Genomic DNA, 24,700 nt, shown 5'->3' with positions numbered 1-24,700 from the left:
CTGATGTACTGAAGGCCAATTCTTGAGACAAGCTAGGAAAGTACAAATACCCCCTAAATTACCTAATTAATTTTTTGGGAAGTAGATATTCCAAGGTATTTAGTAAGAGGCATGGTGAGTTTTTTGAAGTTGCAATTTTTTTTCCCACAATTCTTTGCAAAATTAAGATTTTTTTTTTTTCACAAAGTTGTCATTTTTACAGGTTATTTCTCTCACATGGCATATGCAAACTTGCAACTACACCCCAAAACACATTCTGCTACTCCTGAGTATGGCGATACCACATGTGTGAGACTTTTTCACAGCCTAGCTACATAGAGAGGCCCAACATGCAGGGAGCACCTTTAGGTGTTCTAGGAGCATAAATTACACATCTAACTTCTTGACTACCTATCACACTTTTGAAGGCCCTGCAGCACCAGGACAATGGAAATTGCCACAAAATGACCCCATTTGGAAAGCAAACACCCCAACGTATATTCTATGAGGCATAATGATTCTTTTGAACATGTCATTTTTTCCACAAGTTTTTGGAAAATGTGGAAAGAAAATGAAAACGCATTTTTTTCACACTTTTACAGCACTGATGGGTGCTGATGAGGATCCACTGATAGGTTGGCACCGATGAGCACTGTAGTGGCACTGATGATCACTTAAGTGGCATTGATGAGCACTTACTGATTGCACTGATATGCACTGATAAGCACTCACTGATGGGCACTGATGAGCACTGTAGTGGCACCTTAGGGCACTGATGGGTACTGTAGTGGCACTGATGGGTACTGTAGTTGCACTGATGGGCACTGTTCACACTGATGCACACTGTGGGCACTGATGAGTACTGTTGGCACTGATAGCACTCAGGATCATGCCAGCTTACGCTGCTGCAGTGTTTCTCTCTCCTCGCACCGATACAGCATTTGAGGAGAGAGGAACACTGCAGCAGCTTAAGCTGAACCGGGCCTGATCCCAGTTTGTTGTCATTGGACTGAGTGATCACGTAGTAAAGTCCCACTGTAATTTACCCTTTACTCCGATCAGTGATGCACTAGGTCCCATGGACCCAGCCATCACGGACACTTCCGGATGCGTGCAAGAAGGGCTATAGCACGGTCGGCAAGTGGTTAATATACAGGGGTTGGACAAAATTATGGAAACAAATATGGTAAAAGAACAAAATCGGTACCTTATATAGTGCTGAACCGCCGTTGGCATCCAAGACTGTCTGAATTCTCCTGTGAATTGACAAATATAAGTGTTGGATGGTGGATAATGGAATCTCATAGCACTATTCATGCAAAAATCTGGGTCACAATCCTGCCCAATGTCCTTTTGTTTCTTTCGGTCATTTGACCATGTTGACCGTGCTTATGTGTATCAGACATTATTTTCCTGGAAACTGTATATGCCATCATAACCTTTGATACTGTACCTCGCCACACTGCAAATAAATTGGCAACTTTAGTCACAGAGGCACAAGCTAAGTGGGCACCAACAATTTGCCCTCTTTGAAACTCAGTAAGCTCTGCCATGACTGCGCATTACTAGCAGCGCACGCAGTGAATGACAAAAAGTGAGGCTTTCCACGTGTTAGGTGTCTCACCACACAGCAGAAGCAAAAGAATGTTACATCACTTCCGCTTTCAACACGAAACATTTTATCACTGTCACACCTGCATATCGTGCAGTGTTTCCTTATTTTTGTCCAACCCTTGTATAGGTAACACAATCTAATACGCATTAACATGTTTTTGTAATTTCAAATTCATTTTCAAGATTTCTATTGGCATATTTTGTTAAAACATTACATGTTGGTCTTGCCTTTAAATGTTCTTGTTCAGACACTTCCTGTATATAGGGCGCCAGTACTTTGTCCCGGTCTCTCAGTGCTGCTTCTGGGTTGTCCCTTTGTTGAACAAACTTCCAGTGGAGACTCTAGTCGGCCATGCTGGTTCACATTACAGAGGTATGGACCACTGTTTTCACCATCAGGAAACTGGCCCTGAGAAATGCCATGCAGTCATTGTTGCAGTGGGTGCATATAGACAGGAAGTGGCTACAAACAGGCTGGAGGAGACCAGTAGAATTGAGAAGCAACAAAGGATGAAAAAAATGTGAAAATATCTATATCTTGTGAAAAAAAAAAAGTTTTGCTTCCACTTTTTTGATTCTTTTCCTCGATTTTACAGTATCATACAGACATTCCGAAACCAAATCAGTTTTCTACACCAATCCCAAAAATGCCCTCTGCCGTGGATGAGTAAGTGCCACTGATTATTGTTATCTTAATGCTAAAATATAGCTTTTGTTTTCTATTCAGTTTTGATATGCACTGCTATGTATCTCTAACAGAAGACTTGGTAGATTGATTACATAAAGATCATGCTAATCAAGAATCCCTTCAAAAGTTTATGTACATTCACTCTTGTTCATCTGCCCAATTGCATTGAACTTCCTGTTAGGATAAAATTTAAATATTTCAGAGATTCAATTTCTCAACCAACACATAATTGACATTAAGGCTGGGTTCACACATATGCGATGCGGGAACCAGCGCGATTCCTGTGCGGGTTCCCGCATTGCATGTCTCTCGCAGGCAGTTCACATTGCTCTATGCGAACTGTGGCGGGTGATAATACAAAGTTAATGACATCCCAGATTGGTTCGCAGATGGCAGTGCGGACTGTGAAATGGTGCAGGAATCGTATCGCATGGGTGTGAACACCCATGCGATCTGATTCCAATGCGGACCAAAAAAAAAAGGTCCTGCGCCATTTTGGTCTGAATGCGATGCAAATTCAGCCAAACAATCTGTATAGCTGAATTTGCTTCGCACAGACATTGCATCTGATCTGCACAGCAATGTGGTGCGGATTGCATGCAATGTCTGTGTTCGCACCAGTGTGAACCCAGCCTAAAAGGAAAACTGTTTCACCAAATTTTTTTTGAGTAGGCTGGTTTCACTTTTTATAAGAATTTTCCTGAAGGGCTTAAAGTGTCCCTAGGCTCATACGACTTCCTACAAGTCAGATGTGAATGACATAGTGCTTACAGTAAGTACTCTGCAGCTGCTCTTTGTCCAGGTCCACTTTGTCGTCCATTCTGCAAAATATCCCATGGCAGCTTTTTCCTGTTCCTGGACCGAGCCCCTGATGACATCATTGCTGTCATCTAGTAAGCAGCAGCAGGAGTAGATGGAATATGCATCTGATGTTAAATGCTTAAGGGTCCCCACTCAGGCTATCAAGGTTCGATGAGTTGGATGTCGCTAACTGGTGAGGGTGCAGGCTGAGGAGAGGTCCATCCATAACTAAAGCACGCTGCAGAAATAGGAAGAGATAGCCCTGCCACCTCACACCTCACCCGGCCCTAGTGGTTAGCAGGTAAAAGCAGCCTCAGCTCAATTCATCCAGGCCACATCCCCAACATGTTTCGCCCCTCCCTGGAGCTTAATCATGGGGTGGGGTGAAACATGTTTGGGGTGTATCCTGGATGAATCAAGCTGAGGCTGCTGTTACCTGCTAACCACTCAGGGCGGGTGAGGTGTGCAGTGGCCAGACTATCATTTCCTACTTCTGCAGCATGCCTCTGATGTTGTCAAAGTCTTGATAGGCCCCCATAGAGCTAGAAAAATGGAGAGTGGTGGCTAGGCACTGTCACGTGCAGTAATGCTTTGCTGCTTCTAATCAGCAATTATATGCTAAAGGTATGTTATTGTTTTTTACTTTTAGCTTTCTTACATTAAAAGGTGCTAATGAATTCCAGTAAGGTTGGTACACACCAGCTGAATACCGGACAGTATCGGGCAGTTAAACACGAACTGGCCAATATTCTGTCAACGTGGTCAGCTGTCTTTCTGACAAAAGCCGGTCTAACAACCAGCTTTTGTCAGAGGGTGATGCTGGAAAACCAGCAACCACTTAGCGCTTGCAGCCGATGTGTTCTGGCAGGGGCATAAATTTGCTGCTCAGGATATGCATATTGCAGGGCTGCATATATGTTTAAAGGATACTTAGCCTCACTTGTTGTAATAACCTATACGTTTCGATAAATTTTTTCAGCAAACCAACTACTTTATTATCCTTAACATACTGTTTATACTGAATTTGAACATAAAGGAGAAGCCTACAGGGTACAAATAGCATAGCAGATATCCGTTACAGTACATGTTTGACTTTGTCTCCCTCTTTAAGTAGTTGATACTTGATCTCTAGCCTTTCTTGTAGATTGAACTTGTACATGCCATGCTTCTATCTTTATTCTACTTAATTCATTTTAGTCTGATTTGTTATATTTACCTAATGTTTGTGTCAATATTTTTTCTTTTCAATAGCTTGCGTTATTACCTCTCCTCCCATGGAGCGTCTATAGATAAGGCTAAAGATATTTTACGGCTCCAAACCCATTCTATGTGCCGACGGCAAACTTTGCTTAAGGCAGCTAAACAACAGTGGCGTCACAACATGCATGAGAGTCCAGACCCAGAGCAAGCTCACCAATTGGAAGGCATCAGAAAGAATCTAGAGGAGGTAATTTGTAAAGACGTACACTTACTCATTCATATGGATAGTTCTGACTCTTATTCATGAAATCTAGTGCAGAGGGAAGTGGTGGTGATGTTGGTTATAGCTTTCCAAGTTGCAGTTTAGAAAAGAAAAAAATTGGTTGCTAGGAATGATTCTGCGTTTGCACTAGTTTTGCTATTCATCATCATTTGGACAGGATACTGTAAATGTCCCTGTACAGTCCAGGTAATTCAAACTCATTTAGCTAAAATGAACTGTCATTCTATTTCCCAGTGTATTTGTTTTCTGTTGTCTATTCATCTTCTGTGTGTACTGTTAGCGAAATTTGGTTGTACGCAAAGCACACAGCCAAATCTCCTGTTTCTAATCATAATAGCAATTTCGTCTAATGATATAATACCAATGCATCTCACCTTTTGATCGTATCCATCCTCTGGTGTGTGTGTCTCATGCTCACAAATAATCACATCCTCCTCCTTCAGGTTCCAAAAACCCACTGCTTGCCAGCCTCCCTTAGCTGTCTGCGTGAGCCACTTTATTAGCATATCAATAGGAGGTCCCAAAAGCTTGAGGGTTCCGCCTCCAACAGCCAAACACCTCTTACAAAGCTTGTTACCTCACAGGATGTGAGTGACCATATAAGGATTTAACAGCAGAACACAAAACAACCAATTACTACAGGACATTTAAGCCTATCTCGAGAGAATACAAAAATCTTCCCTTGCAGTGGGGCTGCCCCCGCATTCCATGGGTTAATTGTTTGTATGTGTCTTGGGAACTCAAAAAAGCAGCTTTACTTACCTGATCCCTACTCAGCGGTCGGTATTCACCTCCACTCCCCTGCAATCTGGGTTGTGAATTGCCCTACAGTATCCTCACATTCAATGCAGGGCTTTAGATCCAGCATTGTACTTAATGATGTAAGAGGACCTGTAACTGCTGCAGCAATGGGGAGAAGAGGCTTCACGGACAGAATCTGCATTTCTTCCCTCTTGGCAGCTGAACAGAGAGGCAGGGGAGCAAAGGAAAAGTGGGTTCAAACCACTGAGCTTGGAGAGCCTTAAGTTATCGCTTTGCTCTGCATAGGCAAAGATGGATTTGCTTTAAATTATTCCAAAGTTGTCTTTCTAAAGCTGACCATACACTGTTAATTTTATTTATTTTTTCAATCAGACAGCAGGCTGAATAAAACGACAGGCCATATATGCACATTTTGTTGAAACTTAATGGATACCTCTGGCTTTTAGGGGCGAGTGCCTCTACTGTGGTCAGTCCAGATATGTTCTTATGTCCCTTCACTTTCCTTCTCTTTTCTATATTCCTTCTTTTTTCTGTGGCCTTTTTGGCCCGCAGGGTTTTTGGCAGCACTTCAGGGTACAACATGCCAGATGTTATATGTGGAGCAGTTACTGGGATGATTACTTTTGCCAATGAGGGGTGGGTTAAATAAGAGTTCTAATGTCGTTGAAGTATCCTGCCCCCATGACCACTCTTGTTGTACCCTGCCAGTTTATGATGTATGATTGGATGCATCTTCCTTCTTTTTTATTGTTTCTGTACTTTTGATTTATGAACAATAATGTGCTGTTGCTTTGTTCTGTCTTTATAAATGACAATAAAAATATTGAATTTAAAAAAAGTCAGACCAGTTCCTCCATCCACACAAACAAGGTGGATGGAGGAATCCCACCTGCCAGGACATTATATTCTGACAATGGCACCCTCTGCTGTTAGAATACACCAACCAGTGGCAGCAGCTGATTCTCTGCAACCACTGATTGAGGAAAATTTTGCAACATGTTCCTTGGTCAGAAGTCGATCAAACGATTGAGAGGGGACTGCCACACACTAATCAAAATTTTTGCTGTATTTTCAGTGTGCCACAGTGGCCATCTTTAGTAGGCTCATTCTAAGTTTGGGGTAGCTGGATATTTCTCAATTTTGCTGGTCTGCTGCAAAGCTGACAATCTGCTAAAATTCATGCTACAAACTACAGGCATTTACTATATGTCCAAGCATCACCTTCATATGTTTGTAAACCTTTATTTACCTGCTTGGCAATCTCTATAGTAATCCACTGCTTCAGGACCACGTAAAAACCCAATGATTTACTAAGGCTAGGTTCACATTTGCTGCTTCTCTGAAAACTGTTCGGCTGTGTATCGCTTTTCAGAATGCAACTAAGCAGCCACTGTCAGGCGTTCAACAATCCTGCCACTTCCTGAATGCCTGCTTTTTATCAGTAATTTTCAGTGTAACTAATGCACAGCAGCCACAAGCCAAGTGTTTGGCTCACAGTTGTGGCATGGCCCATTGATTTGAATGAGTGAGCTTGACAAACCCAGAAAGCAAGCGCATGCATCACCTATCCCATTGTGTAAAACAAATGTTTTATTAGGAATACAAACCCATAATGATTTACAGTATTGGAATAAATATAGGATACAATGCTTTAGCAATCCTAAATAATATAAGTTAAAATAGCAAGTGTTAGGAATGCAGTTTCTATCTTAAAATATATTTCCATTTTTGCTGTCAAATTTGAGAAAACTCTACTCAATTTGTCAGGTGTTCCCATTCATATAGCATACCTACCAAAAACTAAAAATATGTCTTACTTTTTGGATGTTTTTATGTGGCAGACCTCTGGGCAGACTGCAGGCTACTTTGAACAACATCACAGTGAGTCTTTCCCCACACAGACTGGGCACACACTGAGTTTCCCTTCATTAACATACAGTAGTCAGACTTCTATATCCTTATCTCTTTGTTAAAACAGACAGTGTTCAAATCTAGCTTACAGCTGATAATGAGATCTGTTAAAAGGGTTAATTATGGTAACGATTAACTAGCCAGCCCCCCCCAAGAAAAGCACGAAAAGGGAAGCTAAGTAGGACCTTTATAGTACTGAAGTTTTCAAAAAGGAGCATTTCATAAGGTAAGAAGGATTTTTTTTTAATTTTTTACATATAAGTTATGCTATGCTAAGTGATTGGGAACAAGAAACAAACATAAAGTGCTGCAAAAGTGGAAATACACTTACATTTTCAATGTGACTTTTTAAAGCAGAAGTCTAGGCTAGAAAGATGTAAGCTTAAAACAGCTCCACCCACCTTCTAACTTCTATAATAAATACCCTGTAAAAGGAAGATGTATATACTTACCGCCTAGGCGATCTGAGCAGAAGTGGGAGCGGGTACCTGTCAAATCTAGGCACCCGCCCCCCAACCTGCCAAAGGGGAGAGAAGGACTTGGAGCAGAATTTCCCCTTTTGGGTGAAGCTCTGCTTTCCAGTTGTAATTGGAATTTGATTTCTCAAGGGGTGTTAGCTTGCAGGGTTGGATTTACCTGAGTGATGGACTGATCCTTCTGTAATAACAGGGATGATGGAGGTTTTGCTGATTTGCAGAAATCAGTACATTTGTGTGCCTGTCTATGTTTTTATCTATTTGAATAAAGATCTTCAGTGGATTAACTGTATAAGGGTGTCCTTCTGACATCTTGTGCACACCAGCTTCAAACAGATCACAAGTGTAAGGAAGCTTTAGGACTGTCATTGTTATAGCCTCCTAATTGTGACCACAGTTGTCATTGACAAGCCTCATCATTGTAATGCTAGAATACTGAGATTGCAAGGTCTTCTGCTTTCTTTCTCGAACATCACGGGACACAGAGCCTCAGTAATTACTGATGGGTTATATAGGTATCACTGGTGATTGGACACTGGCACACCCTATCAGGAAGTTCAACCCCCTATATAATCCCTCCCCTTTGCAGGGATACCTCAGTTTTTACGCCAGTGTCTTAGGTGATGGACGTGTAAAGATGTCCTGTGCTGAGCTCCAAAGGGAATATCCTAAGATCCTATACTGGGGCAAGCCAGGCGAACCGGATCCATTCAAAGTGTCTTTTCATGGCCGAATTGAATGGTACCCGGGCCTCGTGTCCGAAGAAACGAGGTTTTACCCGTGACGCTTCTCTTTTTAGAGAGCTGGACCCCGCAGATCAGAAAATGGCTTTAAACTTCCTAATTTCTGGCGAGGTGCTTTACGGTCCCAGAACTGTTGGATCCCCCTATTCGTAGGGGGCCCCAGTCTCTGACGGTTTTTTCAAACGGAGCCCACCGTGAGAGGTGAAGATTGGGTCTGTGTAAACAGTACCCTGCAGCTGGATAAGGTAAGAGGAGATTCCACAGAATTTTTGAGTTCTAGTGGCTTTTCTCCTTTAAGGTAAATGCATGCTATGCCTATTGTGACCACCGGGGGCTGCCAAGAGCACAAACCTGCACATGCTGACTGTCTGTCTCAGTGTTTTTTCATCGCTGTTCATGTCCCAGCGTCTCAAGCAGGCTGCAAAAAGGTAAGATGGAAGGGGGGATTTCTCATGTTTGAATGTTCCCCCCCAGGCTAGAGAGGGGCCACAGGGGTCTAGAAAGTGGTTATACCACCCGGGCTCTGCGGCTTAATGGCCACCATCTCTGAAGATAGCCGTTCAGGCAGATCTTGTTACCAGCCTCTCTCCCCCCCCCCCAATCCCCAGCCTTTCTCCAGAAGCATGACAGGAGAGTCGGCCAGCGCGGGAAGCGCTCGTTTTTTTCAAAACTCGAGGGGGGGGAGGGGCGGTAGAGGAGGGGGCGGAACGTCAGCACAGGTGCTTAGACTCCCACTCAGGCCAGCTGCAGGCTATTAAAGGCACTCTGTACAGGTGCACACAGCCTTCTGAGAGACACAGAGCTGACGGTCGCATGTAAGGTGGGACACAGGCATTCTCCTAGGCAGCATTTACTGAAGTAACACCAGACTGAGCATTGGGTAGCAAGGCTTTTAGCCAGACTACATCGCTCAGCAGGCAGTGTTCATTTGTATACCTCACACCTTGTTGATTTGCACTATGGATAGAAGAGGTTCAAGCACCCCAGGAACCAGAGACACTAGGGGATCTCGTTCAGGTTCTGAGGGCCCCCTGTCGGCAGCATCCTCCCCCCCTAAAGATGGGCCAGGGACGGCTAGCCAGGGAGAGCCATCGGGGTCAGGGGCTACACCTGCTTCTGGCTCTTCAGCCCCTGTATATATTACACAAGAGGTTTTTTCCTCAACCATTAATGGTCTAGAGGAAAGATTAATGGCCGTGATTACGTCTTCACTCAGTGGAAGAAAACGCACTAGGCTTTCCTCTGTTCCCCAAGACCCTCAGACAGAGGAGCTCTGGGATAAAGGAGACGAATCCCTTTCAGAGGATCGGGATGGGACGGATGATTCCTCTTCGGAGGATTCAGGTGGAGAGGGACCCTCTGCGACTTCCCAAGAGGAGAAAGTCTTAGTGCAGATCCTCACTGGATTGGTCCGATCCACATTTAGGTTGCCCATACCTGAAACTGCTAAAGAATCCTCTTCTGCTTTGGGGTCACTGAAACCTTTCCAAGCAGCACATGCTTTTCCTGTTCATACTTTACTTGAAAAGCTCATTTATTCTGAGTGGGATCACCCAGACAAACGTTTTTTTTTCCGCCGAGAAAGTTTTCAACACTTTATCCGATGGAAGAAAAGTTTATTAAAATGTGGGGAATACCGGCTATTGATGCCGCCATTTCCTCCGTAAATAATAGCCTGACTTGTCCTGTAGACAATGCTCAGATGCTCAGGGATCCTGTAGATAAAAGGATGGAATCCCTATTGAAGGATGTTTTCTCCTTAGCAGGATCAGTGGCCCAACCTGCAGTAGCAGCGATTGGAGTCTGTCAATACTTAAGAGACCATGTTAAGCAGGTCATCAAAGTATTACCTGAACAGCAGGCCCAGGGGTTTGCTAACCTTCCAGCGGCCTTATGCTTTGTGGTTGACGCCATTAGAGATTCTATCGTGCAAACCTCCCGTCTTTCACTGGGGTTGGTGCATATACGTAGAATCCTATGGTTGAAAAATTGGTCAGCCGAAGCACCATGTAAGAAGCTACTGGCTGGGTTTCCATTTCGTGGTGCAAGGTTGTTTGGAGAGGACTTGGATAACTATATCAAGATTGCTGCTTTAAGAGAGCTGATTCTGGCAGTAAGGACCAAGAAGGGTCCCTCAGTCCGCCTTTGTATGAGGCTACTAGGGAAGATGGTGTCTTCATTCGAAGCAGTTCCCTATGCTCAGTTTCACTCAAGAATGCTGCAACACAGTATTCTGTCGACCTGGAACAAGAAAGTTCAGGCATTAGACTTTCCGATGCACCTGTCGCATGCAGTGCGTCAGAGCCTCAAATGGTGGCTCATACCCGAAAACCTGCAGAAGGGGAAATCCTTTCTACCGGTTACCTGGACGGTGGTAACAACAGATGCCAGCCTGTCAGGTTGGGGAGCAGTTCTGGAACAGGCTGCGGTCCAAGGGGTATGGTCCAAGACAGAGAGGACCTTACCCATTAACATTCTGGAGATCCGGGCGATACATCTAGCTCTAAAAGCCTGGACTATCAGGCTACAGGGTTGTCCGGTCAGGATCCAGTCCGACAATGCCACAGCAGTGGCTTATGTCAATCATCAGGGAGGCACCCGGAGCCGAGCTGCTCAAAAGGAGGTGAACCAGATCTTAGTCTGGGCAGAGATGCATGTGCCATGCATATCGGCAGTTTTCATCCCGGGAATAGAGAATTGGCAGGCGGACTATCTAAGTCACCAGCAGTTACTTCCAGGGGAATGGTCTCTGCATCCCGACGTCTTTTGGGCCATATGCCAAAGATGGGGGGGTTCCAGATGTAGATCTCTTTGCATCCCGATTCAACAAAAAGATAGACAGATTTGTGGCAAGGACAAAAGATCCTCTTGCATGCGGGACGGATGCGTTGGTGATTCCGTGGCATCGGTTCTCACTGATTTACGCATTCCCGCCTATTCTGCTATTACCACGACTCCTTCGCAGGATCAGGCAGGAAAGGAAATCGGTACTTCTGGTGGCTCCCGCTTGGCCCAGAAGGACTTGGTATGCAGAAATAGTAAGGATGACGGTAGGTCCCCCGTGGACCCTACCAGTACGCCCAGACCTGTTATCTCAAGGTCCAGTGTTCCATCCTGCCTTACAAACGCTAAATTTGACGGTTTGGCTATTGAGACCCACGTTCTGAAGAGTCATGGGCTCTCAGATCCTGTCATATCTACCTTGATTAATGCAAGGAAGCCAGCTTCCAGGATGATTTATCATAGAGTCTGGAAAGCTTATATAACCAGGTGTGAATCCAGAGGTTGGCATCCCAGGAAATATGTCATAGGTATAATTCTTGATTTTCTACAATTAGGATTAGAGATGAAGCTGGCCTTGAGTACCATCAAGGGCCAGGTCTCTGCTTTATCAGTATTATTTCAGCGGCCACTTGCTTCGCATTCTTTGGTCCGAAACTTTATGCAGGGGGTGATGCGTCTTAATCCTCCGGTTAAAGCACCCCTAAACTTGAACTTGGTTCTGGCTGTGTTACAGAAACAGCCTTTTGAACCAATAAGTCAGATTCCTTTGGTCTTGTTGACAAGGAAGTTAATTTTTCCATCTCTTCTGCTAGAAGAGTATCAGAATTAGCAGCTCTTTCCTGTAAGGAGCCTTATTTGATTATACACAAGGATAGAGTGGTACTACGCCCTCATCCTAGTTTTTTACCGAAGGTGGTTTCTGATTTTCATTTAAACCAAGACATTGTTCTACCTTCCTTTTTTCCAGATCCCTGTTCTCCGGAAGAGAGATCTCTACATTCGTTGGATGTAGTAAGAGCAGTTAAGGCCTATCTAGGGGCAACTGTTCAGATCCGCAAGACGGATGTTTTGTTTGTGCTGCCAGAGGGTCCCAATAGAGGACAGGCAGCTTCAAAAGCTACCATTTCTAAATGGATTCGACAGTTGATCATTCAAGCTTACGGTTTGAAACAGAAGGTTCCCCCGTTTCAGATCAAGGCACATTCCACAAGGGCTATTGGTGCTTCTTGGGCAGTGCATCACCAGGCCTCTATGGCTCAAATCTGCAAGGCCGCAACCTGGTCTTCAGTTCATACATTCACCAGATTCTATCAGGTGGATGTGAGAAGGCATGAGGAGATCGCCTTTGGGCGTAGTGTGCTGCAGGCAGCGGTACAGGGTCCTCAGGTCTGATTGCACCCTACTTGGTCGTGGTTCCCCCCCCCTCAGGTAGCATTGCTCTGGGACGTCCCATCAGTAATTACTGTGGCTCTGTGTCCCGTGATGTTCGAGAAAGAAAATAGGATTTTTTAAAACAGCTTACCTGTAAAATCCTTTTCTTTCGAAGGACATCACGGGACACAGAGGTCCCACCCCTCTTTTAATACACTATATTGCTTGGCTACAAAACTGAGGTATCCCTGCAAAGGGGAGGGATTATATAGGGGGTTGAACTTCCTGATAGGGTGTGCCAGTGTCCAATCACCAGTGATACCTATATAACCCATCAGTAATTACTGAGGCTCTGTGTCCCGTGATGTCCTTCGAAAGAAAAGGATTTTACAGGTAAGCTGTTTTAAAAAATCCTATTTTTGCTGGTAGCCATTCATTTGTATTGCATGTATGTACTTACTGCAGATATCCTATATAAATTTTGCATGTGCCCTTCCCCTACATTTTAAAATAAATGGCCTAGTCTGCCCATTTGCTAGCACCGGAAAAAATAAATTTGTGTATGCTACCCAATAGTGCCTTTTTCACGCTAAAAGTTGTGCATGTCAAATATAAATAAATGTGGCTATGCTGATTATTATACACACTTTCTATGAAAAATAAAGAATTACAAAAAAAAATTAAAAATAAATGGAATACACCTTAATAGAGTTAAACAGCGTGCCAACTGTTATAGAGCATAAAAAAACTGACGCATTATACAGAATTGGGAGCTCAGAGGACATTGTCCACTCTATGGACAGAAGCATGAATGCCATCCTAACACAACTAGTTGACTAGTGCTTTAATATAGGTTAGATTAAAAAAAGAATACAGAGAAAACACATCAGAATGAGAGAGAACAGCAGTCTTCTCCAAAATGTTTCATGGAACGTAGGTCAAGGATTTCTTTGATAATCTGCATGTCTAACCATTCATGCTAATAGAGAATCTGTTAAAAGCTATTACTTCCTGCTTTTCCTCAAAGACCTCTGATGCCCAGGCTACTTAAATGCAGAGGAGCACAATTTTTAGAAGGGCCAGACAATCAGAGAACACTACAAAAACAGGACAACAGAAAGGCCCAAACACCTAGTGCATTACTTCAAAAAATTATTTGGCCCAATAAAATACATAAAAATTGAATACTTACAAAAGTGCAACTGGTGAAAACATACAGACCACAAGATGCCATATAGTGTAAGGTGTGTGTGCTGCAATTGTATCCCGCTTGTATAGCCAAGCTGATGCCTTTTGGGGGTGCACCCCCTTCCTCAGAGCTGAAATTAAGGGGCGTATGTAGAAAAAAAACACACTGTGCAGCTTTGCCTAAACTTAAATAATGCCCTTGCTATAGGTGTAGGCCATTTACATACCTCATGAAGCCTGACTGAAAAAGTCCCAGACATTGCATCTCCCAAATTCTGAACTCAGAGCTACTTCATCATGGTAGAAAAAGCTATCTGAGGGGGTTTGAATCGGAGAAAGAGCTCGCTCCTGTGATGTTGGGGGTGAACAGTAACAGCTGGGCATGCAATATCCTAGCAACAATGCAGGGCAGGGACATGCAACCTCTGGGAGTTTTTCAGTCAGGCTTCATGAGCTATGTAAATGGCCTAGACCAGTGATGGCGAACCTTGGCACCCCAGATGTTTTGGAACTACATTTCACATGATTCTACACTGCAGAGTGCATGAGCATCATGGGAAATGTAGTTCCAAATCATCTGGGGTGCCAAGGTTCACCATCACTGGCCTAGACCAATAGCAAGGACATTATTTTACTTTGTTCAGAGCTGCCCAGTTTATTTTTTTTTTCTACAGGTGCCTCTTGTCTGTATAGCCAATTTTTTGGTAAAAGTGAACTATGCCTTTGAGTGTGCATCCTTTCCCAACTCAACAGCATACTTTTCAGGTTTTTGTAGTCAATCTCACCAAAATGTCTACATCTGTCTCGTCTGGGTTTTCTTCCTGACGTCCGTGCCTACACAGTAGATCCCCATGGGGGCAGTCTCATAAGTATCTCTTGCCTTAGTAGACAGCCTCATATTAGTCAGAGGCAGGCCAGTCAGATGTAAACCTTTTGACTGATGTGCTGCCTCTTTAGCTGGTTATATACTAATTGTATACTTTTAAAACAAAGTTTATATATTGTAAAAAAATATACAGTACTGTGCAAAAGTTTTAGGCTGCATTCACAACTGAGTGTTTTCAGCTCATAAAACCCCCGAAAAAAACACCTGAAAAACGCCCAACAAGCAAAGTCCCATTCATTTAAATGGCACCTGTTCACATCTGAGAGTTTTGTCACCTGAAGCAAAACGCCTGAAAAAACACCTTAAGCTCAAAAAAGAACATGAGCTTCTTTGGGGAAGATTACAAAATCACGGCAAAATCGTGGGAAAAATGCAGTAAAAACCTGTGACTTTGAAACGCTCAGGTGTGAATGCAGCCTTAAGCAGGTGTGAAGAAATGGTGTAAGAAATGGTGTAAAGTAAGAAAGCTCTTAAAAATATATATTTTATTTCTTTTTTTATCAATTTACAAAATCCAAAGTGAGCAAACAGAAGAAAAATATAAATCAAATCGATATGTTGTGTGACTACCCTTTGGCTTCAAACCAACGTCAGTTCTTTGAGGTAGGTTGTTCCAATTATCTTGGAAAACTAACCACATATCTTCTGTGGATGTAGGCTGCCTCAAATTCTTCTGTCTCTTCATGTTCTCCCATACAGACTCGATGTTAAGATCAGGGCTCTGTGGGGGCCAAACCATCACTTTCAGGACTCCTTGTTCTTCTTTACACTGAAGATGGATCTTAATGACATTGGCTGTATGTTTGGGGTCATTGTTCTGCTACAGAATAAATTTGGAGTTATTCACATGCCTCCCTGTTGGTATGGCATGATGGATAATTATCTAACTGTATTTCTCAGTATTGAGGACACCATTATTCGGGCAATGTTGAGGACCGTAGATGTAGTGGTCGGTCAAGGAAACTTAATGCAGCAGATGAAAGACACATCATGCCTACTTCCCTTCAATATCAGAAGATATCCAGGCGTGCCATTAGAACAGTACTGGCGGAAACCAGTGGGACTCAGGTACGCCCACCTACTGTCCAGAGAAGTCTGGCCAGAAGTGGTCCTCATGGAAAAATGGGGCCAAAAAGTCATACCTCTGATGTGAAAACAAGTCTAAGATACTCAACCATGCATGAAAACATAGGCACTGTGGTGCTGAAAAATGGCAGCAGGTGCTCTGGACGGATGAGTCAAAATTTGAAATATTTGACTGTAGCAGGAGGCAGAAGGGCTAGAGATAAGTACAATGATAAATGTCTGCAGGCAACCGTGAAACATGGTGGAGGTTCCTTGCATGTTTGTGGCTGCATTTCTGCAAATGGAGTTGGAGATTTGGTCAGGATCAACAGTGTCCTCAATGCTGAGAAATACAGGCTGATACTTATCTATCTTGCCATACCATCAGGAAGTGTGTGATTGGCCCCAAATTTATTCTGCAGCAGGACAATGACCCCAAACATATAGCCATGTCATTAAGAACTATCTTCAGTGTAAAAAAGAACAAGGAGTCCTGGAAGTGATGGTTTGGCCCTCACAGAGCCCAGATTTCAACACCATCGAGTCTGCCTGGAATTACATGAAAAGAGAGAAGGATTTGAGGCAGCCTACATCCACAGAAGATCTGTGATTAGTCCCCAAGATGTTGGGAACAACCTACCTGCTGAGTTCCTTCAAAAACTATGTGCGAGAGTACCTAGAAGAATTGATACTGTTTTGAAAGCAAAGGGTGGTCACACCAAATATTGACAAATATTGATTTCATTTGAATTCCTCTTCTGTTAAAATTGACTTTCCATTTTGCAAATTTTTTATTTAAAGAAAGGACACAAGACAAACGAAATATAACATCTCGAGATCATACATGAACAAGGTAACATACAATGGGATGAGCGAAGTCCTGTATCATGATCTACTACATAAAGAAGTAAAAAAAAAACCTAACAGTAAATAGAGTACCGCGACCTTGACATTAGGACTGTTTCTGACCATGACCCCAGTTGGAACAGAAAGGCAACCTACTCCTAGGCTGCACTAGAACTGTCGAGAGGTTCCGCAAGTCTTGCTCCTATTTTCCGGGTTAGCAAGAGAGTAGGACTATGTAGGTCGCGGGGCACCAATAAATACCCCCTACAACCACTGTAGTCCTAGTAAAAACAGAGAGTAGAAAGTGGAGAGAAGAGATGAAAAAAAAAAGGAAAAGCGTGAAAGGGGGACGGGAGGGAAGGGGGAAGAAGAGCGTAGGGAAGAGGGATGTGGGACAACCATGGCACACCGAGGCAGCACGCGCGCCCCCCCCCCCCCCCCGCGAATCGAAGAACAGGGTGGCAAAGTCATTCAACCTCATTAGACTTATATACCTGTATATCATAGTAGAACTATATTAATCAGTCAGTCGCATTCCTCCCCAAAAGTGTCTGACCTTCATCTGAAAAGAAGAAAACATTCCAAATGGACCATTTCTTGGTAAAGCGTTCATTTTGGTGGCGGGCTGAGAGGATTAGATCCTCCATTTTTTTGATTTCTTCTACTTTCCTAATCCATAAACTAATAGGGGGAGATTGTGTGGATTTCCAGTACAAGGGGATGCAGGCTTTCGCTGCGTCAAGCAAATGAGGTATTAATGATCGTTTGTATGCTTTCTGAGATTTGACAGATGCGTGCAACAGAAATAGGGCTGGGTCTGCCTGAACTGGGTATTCAGTGAACTTCTGCAACGTCTGTTGGACAGTTTTCCAAAATCCCTCCAACAGAGGGCAAGACCAGAAAATGTGGAGAATCGTTCCACATTCTCTCTGACATCTCCAGCACTGATCCGTGACACCGGGGAATATCTTTTGTAACTTTGCCGGAGTGTTGTACCACCTGGTAATTATTTTATAGTTAGTCTCTTGTGTTTTCGAGCAGATTGAAGATTTAAAAGTGAATTGGAGGATGTTTTGTTTTTGTCGTGTTGAAAAGGTGCAGTGTAGGTCCCTTTCCCATTTATCCAGGCAACGAAGACGATGACCATCTAATGGGGAAATCAGCAATTGATAGATGGCCGATAGCATATGGGACACAGCACCCTCTTCTGAGCAGTATGTCTCTAGGGTGGTTAGATTCTGGTCAGGGCTACTTGGGAGAGGTAGTGATTTAAGAAAATGGCTAAGCTGATGTGCTCTCCAAAAATCTAAATGGAAGGGACCGTCCATATCCATGAGTTCTGTCCGTGACGGCCATCTACCATTAGTCATAAAATGGGAGGCTTGGAAGTGACCTGCTGCTCTCATTGCCCGGAAGACAGGGTCTGTATAACCGGGGGCAAACTCTGGGTTTCCCAATACTGGATGAAGAGGAGACCTTAATGACACCAGGTCTGCACGCGCAAAGAGAGTCGAGCATATTTGTGTGGTAGTACCTATTAGCGGATGGTTTCTTACGTCTCTTGGTAGAGAATTATGACACCAAGGAGCTCTGTTTAGTGGTATCTCGCATTGAGTCTGTTCTAGATTAGTCCATAATTTCGTGGATTGGTGTCGGTTCCAGTTCGACTAGTCTTGTTAGGTGAATTGCTTGGTGATACTTACGAAGGTCTGGGACTGCCAGTCCCCCGTATTGCTTAGGTAACATAATCTGTCGTCTATTCAGTCGAGGTCTTTTATGGGCCCAAATGAAGTCGAAAAATACCGCTCTGACTTGATCAAAATAGCTAGAGGGAATCTGGATCGGGAGTGCTTGGAGAAGATAGAGGAATTTAGGCAGGATGCACATCTTAATAATATTGCATCTCCCGAACCACGAATGAAGACCCGTTTGCCATTTGGTAAGGAGAGCTCTAACTTTGGTCAGCAAAGGGGGGAAATTCAGAGGGAAGAGCTGTGAGAATTTGGTGGGGATATATGTACCGAGGTATTTCAAGGCAGAGGTTGTCCATCTAAATTTGAAACTGGATTGGAGGACTGTGAGGTGTTGTGTGGGAATTCCTATGCTCATAGCTTCAGACTTAGTGGAATTAATCTTCAGGTTTGAAAGATCACCATACGTTTTAAATTCTTTGAGGAGGTTTGGAAGAGAGATCAGTGGGTTGGTGAGAGAGAACAACATATCATCCGCATACGCGGAAATTTTCTGTTGTGAGTCTCCCATATCCACCCCAGAGATGTCCGGATTGGCTCTCACGGTACGCAGAAAAGGTTCCAACGACAGGGCGAAAAGGAGTGGGGAGAGGGGGCATCCCTGGCGTGTTCCGTTCTTGATTTCAAAGGAATCTGACAGTATCCCATTGGCCCGGACACGTGCTGAGGGGACCCCATATAACGATTTAATCCAGCCTAACATGTTACTGCCAAGGCCTATGTGTTTCAGGATAGCTATCATAAACTGCCAATTCACCCTGTCGAAGGCCTTCTCCGCGTCCGTGCTTAAAAGAATACAGGGAATTTTTTCCTTATTGACCACATGTAGGAGGTTCAGAACTTTAGTTGTGTTGTCCCTAGCCTCCCTAGTTGGGACAAAACCAACTTGGTCTAAGTGGATCAAGGAGGGGAGGTGGGATTGGATCCTAGTAGAGAGTATTTTGGTAAAAATTTTCAAATCAGTATTTAGGAGAGAAATTGGTCTATAACTCCCGCACAGGGATGGATCTTTCCCTTCCTTAGGGATCACTGTGATGTGTGCCGACAGAGAGTCACGGGGGAAGTTTATATCGGGGCCTATATAGTTGAAAAATTTATGCATGAATTGCACAAGGGAGGGGAGTAGTGTTTTAAAGTATTGTGCGGTAAGTCCGTCCGGTCCTGGGGCTTTCCCTAGCTTAGACGTCTTAACTGCTAATTGTATCTCTTCTGTGGAGATTGGTTCGTCAAGTAGATCCCCTGTTTCACCTGAGAGTTTGGGCATGCCCGAGTTAGTGAGATATTCTTCAATTCGAGAGAGCTGGGGAGCTGGAGTTTGCAGGTTGTAGAGAGACGCATAGAACTCCTTAAATTCTCCGACTATGTTGCGGGGGAGTGAGGTCTTCTGGCCTTTAGAGGTCCTAATATGCGGTATATAATTAGCTAATACTTGCTCTCTTAGTGACCTGGCCAGAAGTTTGCCACACTTGTTACCTGACTCATATGATATTCGGCGACAAATCTGAATCGCGGCTTTAGCTCTAAATTGCATTAGATCGGTAATTTGGTTACGAAGTGTCAAGATTTCGGCCTCTAGAGATTAGCTCTGGGCATGTTTGTGTCGGGCTTCGGCAAGGCTCAGTTGATTTAAGAGCAAAGCCAACTGCTCCGTACGTTGTTTCTTTATGCGTGAACCATGCTTGATAAGGACACCCCGGATCACAGCCTTATGGGCTTCCCAGACGATGCCGGGGTTGCTATCAGGGGTATCATTAGTTTGGAAGTAAAAGTCCAGCTCCCTAACTACATCTCAAAGTACCTCTTTGTCTTGTAGGAGGCTTTCATTTAATCTCCAGGTTCTTGTTTTGGAGGTAAAGATGTCAGTCAGGGCATAGGTCAATAGAACAGGGGCATGGTCAGACCATGTAATAGAGCCAATGGAGGTCTCTCTAATAGCGTGTAGTTGGGAATGGGGGATCAGGAAGTAGTCGATTCTCGAGTATTGTTTGTGTGATTTTGAATAAAAGGTGTAGTCCCTTTCAGTGGGATGGATGAGTCTCCAGGCATCAATTAGCTGAGCTTTATGTAGAGTACGCGCAATGCGTTTCCTAACACAGGGGGTGATTGAGGAATGCCCCACTGATGTGTCTTCTGATGGGATCAGTGGTACATTGAAATCACCTCCCAGTATTGTCTGGCCTTTGGCAAATTCTAGCAGGGTGTCAATCACTTTGGAGATAAACTGATCCTGCCCACTATTCGGAACATAAACATTAACAAGGGTCACCTCTACTCCTCCGATTGTTCCTCTAAGGAACAGATAGCGTCCCTCTGGGTCAGCCCTCATGTCCTCTAAGATCCATGGGACGGAGCGGGAGATAAGAATGGAAACCCCTCGAGATTTGCTATTCCGGTTAGTGGAGTGATATACCTTCGGGAAGAATTTGTTTTGCAACAAAGGAAAATTATTTTCCTTAAAATGTGTATCCTGGATGAACGCCAGGTCAGTCTTCAGTCGGTGTAAATCTTGAAATAACATACGCCTTTTTTCCAGAACGTTTAGGCCTCTCGCATTAAGCGAGAGCACGCGTACCTCCTCCATGACCCGGGGCCCACTTAAAAAAGAAGGGAGGGGCGGGAGGGAAGGGAGGTAAAGAAGGGGGAGGGGGGAAGCGGAAGACTAGTAGGTAGGGGAAAGCAGGAGGGAGGAAGGTGATAGCAGAAGGAGAGAGAGGAGAAAAGAACAGCAGACAGAAATATATGTACAAGCACCCCAAAAGGGTATTGTAGTACTAAGTTTAGAGAGCTAAGACGCTCACCAGAGCAATTCTGGTTATCAAGCGCAGACCTAGATGGGGTTGTAGAAAGCAATGACCAGCGAGAAGCTCACTGACCTTCCCCCTGACCCGCATTATAACATATCATATAAAGAAAGAAATATATATGATGATGGTGAATACAGAGAGGCATACCGGTCTAATTCAAGGAAGGAAATTTAAGACATATTTAAGCTATGGCAGTGCGACATAAATCTAGCATTTACCCGTCTTAATAAGGAACCATTAACTTGTGCTCCTACACATCTCAAATAAGGAACAATTAAAACACAAAAGAAAATTATTAACTACAACCAAAATATGGATTCCATCTACCCCCTATGTGTGCTAGGTACGAGTAGGTAATTTCTAGTTGTTACTAGTTGCTCACTATTGGGTTTATCAGAGTGTTGCGAGGATGGTTACCACCATATGACTGTGGGGACACCAGAGTTACATAAGTGTAAACTGTCAGGTCACATGTTAAGCGAAGATGTGTGCAGCACCGTGGGTATTCCGGTCCCTCCTCCTTTTAATGGTGTGTTAAAAAAAAAAAAAAAAATGAATCTATCCTCCTAGTGTGTATATCTCCCATGGAGTTCTAGGCTCACACAACAGGGATGTCTCTCCCCCCCCCCCCCCCAAGACGAATGTCCCGGTAAGCGGGGGGAGACAGCCCACCCCGGTAATCACTTGCCATATGCCATCTCATATCTTCTGTGATAGGTAGGGACATATACATAAACACTCACTTATAAGCACTCCATAGGGTCTTTGATTCCCAACCGATATAGCAAGACAGAGTGAGTTTAACACGCATGGCGGGGAGGTAAGGGAGACCCACCAGGTAAAGTGAGGGAAATCATATCTACAGGAGGTGCCTAACTTTATATCCTCTCAAGGATCTGGGATTCTCTCTAGTGAGCATAGAATCAATCTCCTTAGTCTTCAGTCTCAGTAAACCTCCTCAATGGCAGTCAGTAAGACACTCCAAAATGACAGAATGTCAACTGAGCTCAAAGTTCCACGATAGGTGTAAAGCACAAGACATTATGTCCAGGCACTGGTACAGTGTGTATAGGACACACCTGAAACAACAGTGATATTGAAGTTTCCAACACATCTGACCGTGCATACCTCCTGGCTTCAAGCTGGGTCCAGCGTGTCTCCAAATCCCCAGCACCGCGGTCACTGCTCACTTTTAAAGTACCGCCGCTTGTTATCGGAGTGAACACATGCACCGCGGTAAAGGCAGAGTCAGGAAGTGAGGTATGTTTGCCTCTGAGTGAGATCGTAGACCTCTCTGATGTGGTAAGGAAAAGGAAAAATGCCTCAAGCCCGCCTAAAGTAGGGGGTGACAGAATCCAACACAGAATCCAACAGAACTAACAAAATCAGATGTGTGTGGAGAACACAATGGAGGAGCTCACCGAAATATAGCTCATGATTCCCGGGTACCTTCAGCGGAAGGAGAGCGTGCTCTTCTTCTGTTCCGTTGTCGGCGAGGAGGTTGAGGGTATTGTTGAGCAGAGGATCCTGGGCGGCCTGAGGTACGAGGCAGGATGGTCAGCCAGTTCTGCACATGTATGGGCTCTACTCCCAGGAAGGCAAAGAAGTCTGGTAGGTCTGCGGGTGTACGCAGCGTGAAGGCAGCATTCATTTTGCGAAAACTGACCGCCAGGGGGTATCCCCAACGATATGTGCAGTCCTGTCTCCTGGACAAGTCCAAAAGGGGTCTTAGCATGGCCCTTCTTTGTAACGTGGCTCTGGAAAGATCCGGGAGAACCTTAATTGTGGCACCATCAAATTCTACGGTCCCATGCTCCCAGGCCCTGCGCAGAACAAGCTCTTTTTGGTTATAATGATGTATCCTGCACAGCACATCCCTTGGTCTGGCAGGGTCGGTCGATTTAGGTCCCAAGGTTCTGTGTACCCGGTCCATTTCCACGGACGGTGGGGAAGGGCCCAGAATGACCTGAAAAATAGCTGTCACAGTAGCTGCCAGGTCCTCCGCGCCGGTTGCCTCCGGGATGCCCCGTAGCCGAAGGTTATTGCGTCGGCTACGGTCTTCAAGATCTTCTAAATGAAGTTGCAGGTCGATTGCCGTGGCGTCTTGGGACTCTTGAGATCGTTCCAGTGCCTCGATTCTGTGCGTTAAAGACGAGATCGTAGCCTCCCCCGAGTCAACCCTGTCTGTGAGGGCATGCAGGTCTGATCTCACTTCCTGGATGTCCCTACTGTGCGCCTCTTCAATGCGGAGGATGAGGCCTTCAATGTCTGCTTTGGTTGGGAGGGATTGCAGGATAGCTCGGATATCGTCCGGCATGTCCCTCGACTCAGGAGAGGTGTCAGCCATGGTTATGGGACTGATAATGGGAGTCTCTGAGGCTGAGTCTGTATTATCAGACGGTAAAGTAGATCTCAGTGTGTCCAGAGCACTATCTACCGTTAGGCTGCGGACACGTGGGGCTGCTATAATGGCGCCCGGCGACACTCTCTGTGAGCCTCGGAAGTATCGCTGAATGCCACTGATTGACTTTCCATTTTGCTTATTGATAAAAATAATCTCCTAACACTTTTATTCCTGAAAGCATTCTTAATTTACAGCATTTTTTCACACCTACCTAAAACTATTGCACAGTACTGTGTATACCACATTTAAAAAAAAAAATTAAAGCTGCAATATAATTGGCCCAAAGCCAGTACAGTTTCCTTTTTAATGACAACTCCAGTCCTCATAAGGGTAGTTTGGTGAGACATGGACATTTTGGGGTTTAGTTACTAAAGGTAGAGAGGGCAAAATTAGTCACAATTCTGCAGAGGAACCAATCAGGTTCCAGGTTTTATTGCTATAGCTTAATTAAACAAGCTAAGGTTAGAAGCTGATTGGTTTCTCTGCAGAATTGTGACTAATTTTGCCCTCTCTAGCTTTAGTAATAAAACTTGTTTACTACAAGCCTAAATAATTTCTAGGATCCCAAAGTTTAAACCTGTATCTCAGCAGCTTGTTGCTTACTCTGCATTTTGGGGTAATTGCAATACGTCTACAAAGAATTTACCTGGAAAAATGGGCAGTTGTCATTGTCACTTAATTGCAGATCATATTTGGTTGAACAGTCCTCATCCTTAGTTCTCATGCACCCTCTATAGCCAGTAAACTGCCCAGCATGTTATCCTCTGTGTCTATGCTCACATAGGCTGTTATCAGCGTTTTTTTGCAGGAGTACTTTCTAGCTGGACCCCCCCCCCCAGAACTAGTGTGTTTGAAGAGGAGTTTTTTCAGCTGTAAAAACGCTCTAACTCTGAAAAACGCTGAAAAACGTGTCTATTCGGCATTTTTGAGCGTTTTTGAGCCATAAGCTTTTGTGGGGGTATAGTTTTGCTCAAAAAAAGCTAAAAAATGCAAAACGCTAAAAAAATTGCGTTTTTAACGCACCATTCTACAGCTAAAGCCACTGGCGTCCTTTCACGTCCAGTGTGCATGAGGCCCTAAGGACATCACCTAACAGTGTTTTTCAATGCGGTATGGTTTTAACTTCTCGCATGTCTGCATACAT

The 24,700-nt window shown here is 44.2% G+C and overlaps 1 protein-coding gene across 2 annotated transcripts in view; it reads left to right on the top strand.

The window, feature by feature from the left end:
• Positions 1-24,700, top strand: part of CEP164 (centrosomal protein 164) — a 276,967-nt gene that overhangs the window by 89,218 nt on the left and 163,049 nt on the right. For both annotated transcript variants that reach the window (XM_073602488.1, XM_073602489.1), the window contains 2 exons: positions 2,190-2,260; positions 4,334-4,529. In XM_073602488.1, the coding sequence (XP_073458589.1) occupies positions 2,190-2,260; positions 4,334-4,529 (267 nt within the window). The remainder of the gene's footprint in view (positions 1-2,189; positions 2,261-4,333; positions 4,530-24,700) is intronic.

The sequence above is a fragment of the Aquarana catesbeiana genome, linkage group LG10, assembly GCF_042186555.1.
Source record: "Aquarana catesbeiana isolate 2022-GZ linkage group LG10, ASM4218655v1, whole genome shotgun sequence".
In the NCBI taxonomy this organism is placed as follows: Eukaryota; Metazoa; Chordata; class Amphibia; order Anura; family Ranidae; genus Aquarana; species Aquarana catesbeiana.
Note: the sequence above shows the minus strand (reverse complement) of the source record. Positions and strands in the feature narration are given on the sequence as shown.